Genomic DNA, 6,227 nt, shown 5'->3' with positions numbered 1-6,227 from the left:
CCTGTCGGAAATTATAATTATTACGAGTCGTACCTGAAATCCTCGTGATACACCTCCAAGTCGGACGCCTCGCTGGATAATTGTTGCAAGTACAGGAAGTCCACAGTCTCGATCGGTACACCATTCCTTTGGCCCTTGTAAGTAAACTGTTGAGATGAAAAGGACCAGGGTTATGTCAGCCCGTGAAATATGGCGGGCAGAAAAAGCAAGGAAAAGTCAACCAATAGGACAGCTTTCATTGACTGCTAAAACTTGGAGGACACATTTCCCTCTTCCTTTTTTCGCTCTTCGTTATCAGTTAGCTGTATATGGCGCCTTGCTGGCCGATGGATAAGCAACCTCTTTTCGTCTTCCACAATTTGAATTGTAAAGATCACCAGAAATGGCGAGTAAGAAAATTTGTCTTGCCACCAGGGAAGGTGCAAGGGTTTTTCCCTTTCATGATCTCTTAGTCTGACTAAATCGCGCTTTAAGTGACCCACCACGAAGAGGTTGTGTAACAGGCTAGTACAGTGGGATATCTATAGGTTTGCACAATAACCTTGAATTGGCCGGGCTGTTCAGGAGAGTAGCTGGCCCTGCCACAGGTGACATCCCTGGTGAGCAGGAACGGGAAGCGGTACGTCTCCAGCCACTCACCAGACGTCCAGTCGGCCACGCTGAAATCCTTCGCCGGAGGCAACTTTACATGTACGGAGGTTGCAAGGAAGAAGAGAAGACACTCGTCAACCAATGGGACATTCTATGTGTAGCTTCAACCTTGGTAGCGCTGAAGCACTGAGCTCTAGATATCTTCAATGACCATTTCTTACAATAAAGTTTTGTCTAACTAACTTGAAATGACCAGTGATCAGTCTCTCGATCGTTTTCAGTTTCCTTGAAAGAAACGTCCTTGAAAGACGTAACAACTTTCTGACTCACTTAATTTTCATAAGCAAATTTTTGCCTTTTGATAACCGCGTTATGGTACATGTACCTCCTTGGGTAAACGTAATCGTAAAGACATGGACAAATGTGGAGACATTCTACCTACCTTTTAAGTTCAAACTTCCTCTCACAGATTGTTTAACTCTGGCTGATTCTTCAGTCAGTTCAGTTCAACAAAAATATGCCTATATATTGAATGAAGAAGGCCTTTATTGTACGTTTCTGCTCTCACAAGCTAAGTACATGTCAGGATGATATAGTTTTAGGTAGTTCTGAACAATCTAAGTACAAGTACTAGTGTAGTAAGAAGGTGTTATTTTACTACATGCAACTACACAGTCTAATGCATGCTAGTATATGTACAGGTTTACATGTCCTTCTCGCTCGTATACTTACGTAAGGGCAACGTCCCCAACCTAACACAAACCCGTGAGTTGACGGGACAGTCAGGGCCAGGACCACAGACACCAACACGGCCGACAACATCGTGCGATCACTCCTTGAGGCGTCTGCAGATGTACGCGGGAGCAACACGTCTAATGGTCTGTTGTCTGGTGAGTCCACAACTCTTTTATACCCCTTCTCAGTTTCAGACACACAAACACAAACCCCATGGATCCTACCATGGGGATTATTCGGACTAACGATTTATCTTCCTTAAAAGCTTATCCACAATCCTAGCTGTATACATGACAACAAAGTGTCCTCAGTTATGGATGGCATTATCAGAATTATCAGAGTTTTATTTCTCCAATATGATATGCCGACAAACTCACATGTTTCCCCGCGTGAGCGTTATCAGTTTTGTTGACTCTAGACCGTAGTTTCCAGTTTAGAATGGCTTTGTTATATGGCAACTACCCATAATATTTATTTGATGGTGGGTAGCTGTAATTCCTTTGGGAACATGGATTGATATGGAGTTTCTAACGTGTGTGATTTTTAGCAAACAACACTGTACCTGTGGCAGTATTAAACATACAGAAATGATTATTTGCTACACAGCAACTACCCATCTGTCTATGTGTTGGAGGTTATAGACAGCATTTTCTACACTGTTAATTGCATAAACAGCTTCTTCATCGCATAGAATGTTGCTACAGCTATGCATTATATTGTACCATTCTTCTTTCTGATACTGGTAGCATGCTGAAAACTAGATTTTGTCTATTGTTCTTTTCCAACAGACATTTTATTTGCCTATTCTACGCAGTCTGTAGCTAGTGTCTCTAACTTTATTTGTCAGTTGTTTTTTTTCTTACATCTTCTCTAAGTAGGCATTAGGACTTGTCTAAGAATAAGAGTATCACCCTTTCCAGTCTTTCTTGGTCTTGGAAGATCCCCTCCTCTTCAAGTCTATCTAGTCTGCTCAGTCTTAACTTTGTCAGTGTTTCTTTCTCTCCATGGGCCTATCAAAGGGGTGGTGCTTGCCCTTTGGTTTGTATTCAAAAGCTATCTTTGGGATTCTTTCCTCGTCCATTATCTCTACATGCCCTAGCCAACTGAGGGTAGCTCTGCTATATTTTGTTCCATCGATGTTATCACTAAGATTCCTCTCAGATAAGTCCTTTTTTTCAGTCAGTCTGCCAGCCTTCGTCTTGTCTAGCATGGTACAGACCACATCAATTTCTGTGTCAGGTTAACATGGTATGTTAGACAGGAGCCGATTTAGCTCTGTCTGTCACTCGTAAAATGAAATGCAGAAAGTTGTGTGAAATATATATTTATTTGTTTTTACTCAAACACAGATTTCTTTTGTAAAATTTTTGTAAACTATATATATATAATCATCGCGTAGTATCTTCGAATGCAGACGCAACGTTTGCTCTAGCTATGCATTTTTTTTCGTGAAACTGAATTTTAATTTACAAAGCAGAAAAAAAATGTCATTGAAAGTCGACGTCCCGTTCTCAGGGCAGTGCTGGGCACGTGTCGTCCTGTCTGACGTACTCAAGCTGGGTGACGTCAACACCGTATCCTTCCAGCCTTCCCAGAATGCCATTCAGTCTCTCCTGGTCCATCTCGCGCTCTTTGCTGAAGATCCAGAGAATCTAGACGGAAAGAATGAAACATAACTCAGTATTTTGTGTCAGTATCATGACCAAATTTGAAGAAAAAAATATTTGCATAGGAAATGTCCAGTCACAACTTCACACCCAAATGTGTTGTTATTGAACGTTTCATAGTAAAGCATGCCTACTCTACACACAGAGGTTCGGCTCCGTTTTTTTTCGTGTTTTTAGCCGGTTTTTATCGGGCTTTCTGTTTTGTACCGTTAATTATTTATGTTTGGCCACGAGACATCAAGAAAATGGTACAAAATAGAAAGCCCGATAAAAACGGCTATAAGCACGTCAAAAAACAGCCGGAGACGAACCTCTGCTTGGAGAGTAAGGCATGCCCTCCAACCGTATTATTGGTAGGAAATACTGAGTGCAGAGGTTATAGAATGCTTGTGATGCTGTGGTCACTAATGTACCTGCATGTTTCCAACCCACGCGTCCATGCAAGTGTAGCCCACGAAGTATCCTGTCTCGGGGTCGTGATCTATCTCTAGAATCCAGTAGGGCATCTCAGGTAGGAAACTGTGAGGATAAAAAGAATAAAACTATTTTCGTGTCGGTGCAAACTTATTGGATAAATGTTGTATATACTAGTATGTAAGTAGTATTTACCTGGACATCCGAGAATAATTGTACTGAACTGGCATGTCGCCAGGTGGCGCGCTCACAGCCTCAGTAGTGTTGTTTTACATCCAAATTAAGAGTCAACCACTAACCAAATACGTAACGCTACTTCAACTTTATCTACAGGGTAACCTATAGTCGTTGTTTTTGAAAACAGTGCATTTATGGATATCAAGTCAACGCACGGTGGTTTTGAACTACAATATTTTGAAAGTACTGCAGTTTGAAACCAACTTCCTTCTGATATCTGTATTCCCCTGTTTTAACACAACGGATATAGCTTTCCCCGTTGATAAAGATAAAGTAGCGTTATGTCAAACCGATGGTTGAACAATAGAATACATGTGTATCTAAGCATTTTTCTTTATCAGAGTTACATATGCATACAACGTTACTTTACCTACATTGACATTTCGTAACATAGACATCTTTTTGCTAGTCGGCCAAAAAGCTTGCCTAACAAGTAGGCAGTCTATCCTACTGTTCTTACCTGATACTGAAGTAAGGCACGGAGAATTTGGCGGGCTCCTCAGGATTGAACACGGCGTACAGCGGGTCGACATGGTTTATCGCCTGTCCGTATCTGATGCCCTCATACTGGAACTGTTTACAAAAAGAGAACAACTTGCTGATTGCTATGTAAGACGACGATTGACTTTGAATTGTTCTTCTGTCTCGAGACCCATTTCTACTAAGGCTAAGGTCCCAATTGCACGGCGTCTATTTGTTACATTCTCCTACGCAGAGGGACCACAGTCGTGTCAAAACGCCGTTGGGGACCGGGCGTTAGGAGTATGATTTGTGACCGTGTCCTGGATTCATTTCAAGTCTGACTCTTACCGTAGAACTTACTACTACATGTATAATGACGGTGCAACATTTGCATATACTACTCACAAACACTATTAAGACTGGAAAGTGCAGACTTGAACTTGCGAGACCTCCTGACCTTGATCTTGCCGTCCTGTTGCGTGGTGTAAGTGTCTGTTCCACAGTCCACGTCCTCCTCCACACTACTGGGGAATCGCGCGATCTCGACCCACGTGCCCAGCCACCGCTCTACATCAAAGTTCTCTGCTACAGGAACCTGGAGACAGAAACAAGCAACCGTATTATAAACCGCCGATTCCACAGAGTTCTTACTCCTCCAAACGTTAGCCTCCACAAGGCTTTCCTACGGGGGGTACCCGGGGATCGTAGAATTCTTTGTGGCGTCGGGCGTGGCGTAACTGGTAGAGCGTTCGGCTCGGAACCTAGAGGTGTTCGATCCCCGCCGTGCCCCGCCCCGACGTTGTGCCCTTGGGAAAGGCACTTTACACGACCTTCCTCACTACACCCAGGTGTAAAAATGGGTACCGTCTGTCTGTACCGTGTATGTGGCACTGTTAATATAAGTTACCAAAAACTTGAGTGCAGTGCCACATTGTCCTCTTCTGTCCAAAAAGCAAAAATAGAAGAAGAAAAAATAAAAATTCTGTAAAAAAAGGTCGGACTTGAAATTGGCCAGAGGAATCAGTCCACGCTAAGGTTGTTTCCTCTCCGGCCGACCAACTCCTCTGTTTGCAAAACTCTCCAGGCAAATTGTTCTCCCTATAATATCCAGCGTGGTCAGTCTGGTAGAGACTATCAAAACTACCATCTACATTGTTCCTAACCTATATATGGAAAACTCACACATGTACATGTTGTTGACGCAAAGCTTCAAAAAAGTATATCACAATGTAGGGGTCTTGGTTAAAGCAGCCATCCGCAATTATGATTCTTAATATTGAAGTCCATTCCATATTTGTAATATAACAGATTTACCATCAATGGAATTAATACAAATGTCTACTATGCTTGGGTTCGTTCAACGTTGTGATTACAACAGTCATTGTCTCAAAGCTTTCTTGGCACAAATACCCAAGCCTTTTTCAAAATATATACTTACATTTGGGCACCCTCCCCACCCGTAGACTTGTGCCTGCGCCCCTGGGACAGACAGGGCCAAGACGGCGGACACAACAACAGTCAGCAGCATCGTGCAGGTACAACTCAGAGCAAGGAGGGCCTAAGAACTGATTCTGTCCCCTGTCGTCGCGGATTTTATACCCGTAACCCTGGGTCGACGTACTCACATGTTACGCCGCATGATTTATTGTTATCTGGAGGTCAATATTGGGCTACTGTTTCGTAACGATGTTACACAACACCATGACGTCATCATTTTGTCAGCCCAGTCGGATGTTGAACCACTTTTTGTGAATTTGTCGTTTTATTCTTTATTGTTAATTTTTCACTAATTCTGTCTGTACTTTTTCCAATGCAATTTTGAATCTGGACCAAGCAAACCTTCCAATACTGGGGGAGCAAGTTGCGCCCGAGACAACCCAGCCAATCTCTGGTTAACAGCGGACACACACCAAGACAAACAAACAAACACAAAAACCGCACACAATACATCCGTTGTCACGGAGGTAAGCAAACGTTTCCGACTCTCAGAGCTAGAACGACAGTTTCTTACAACCCTGCGATTTCGGTGTGACTTCTAATCTTACTGGTGTTTTGTAATGCGAACAGTGTAATACTGTAAATACACTTTGAAAGTTCGCGGGGATTTAATTTCGCGGTAGC

At 42.8% G+C, this 6,227-nt stretch overlaps 2 protein-coding genes across 4 annotated transcripts in view; both read right to left on the bottom strand.

The window, feature by feature from the left end:
- Positions 1 to 1,511, bottom strand: part of LOC118424080 — a 10,377-nt gene extending 8,866 nt beyond the window's left edge. For 2 of the 3 annotated variants that reach the window (XM_035832564.1, XM_035832561.1), the window contains exons 1-3: positions 1,324 to 1,510; positions 542 to 682; positions 34 to 146 (exon numbers count right to left, since the gene is read on the bottom strand). In XM_035832564.1, coding sequence (XP_035688457.1) covers positions 34 to 146; positions 542 to 682; positions 1,324 to 1,413 — 344 coding nt within the window. In that variant the 5' untranslated portion in view covers positions 1,414 to 1,510. Of the gene's footprint in view, positions 1 to 33; positions 147 to 541; positions 683 to 1,323 lie in introns of all 3 variants that reach the window. The other variant, XM_035832562.1, reaches the window with a different exon arrangement.
- A 1,125-nt stretch (positions 1,512 to 2,636) lies between these two features.
- LOC118424083 (apolipoprotein D-like) lies at positions 2,637 to 5,692 on the bottom strand. The gene is made up of 5 exons (XM_035832571.1): positions 5,545 to 5,692; positions 4,564 to 4,701; positions 4,105 to 4,217; positions 3,407 to 3,512; positions 2,637 to 2,978 (listed from the first exon to the last, which is right to left on the bottom strand). The coding sequence occupies exons 1-5, from the start codon at positions 5,632 to 5,634 to the stop codon at positions 2,838 to 2,840; spliced, it is 588 nt and encodes a 195-aa protein (XP_035688464.1). The 5' UTR covers positions 5,635 to 5,692; the 3' UTR covers positions 2,637 to 2,837.
- Between the last annotated feature and the right edge of the window lie 535 nt (positions 5,693 to 6,227).

The sequence above is a fragment of the Branchiostoma floridae genome, chromosome 10 (assembly GCF_000003815.2).
Source record: "Branchiostoma floridae strain S238N-H82 chromosome 10, Bfl_VNyyK, whole genome shotgun sequence".
NCBI lineage: Eukaryota > Metazoa > Chordata > Leptocardii > Amphioxiformes > Branchiostomatidae > Branchiostoma > Branchiostoma floridae.
Note: the sequence above shows the minus strand (reverse complement) of the source record. Positions and strands in the feature narration are given on the sequence as shown.

Coding starts and splice junctions, on each gene's coding strand:
- LOC118424083 (XM_035832571.1), bottom strand. CDS start 5,634: ATGCTGCTGACTGTTGTTGTGTCCGCCGTCTTGGCCCTGTCTGTCCCA. Junction 3,513..4,104: donor GTGCCTTACTTCAGTATCAG/GTAAGAACAGTA, acceptor TTATCCTCACAG/TTTCCTACCTGAGATGCCCT. Junction 2,979..3,406: donor CGTGGGTTGGAAACATGCAG/GTACATTAGTGA, acceptor CTTTCCGTCTAG/ATTCTCTGGATCTTCAGCAA.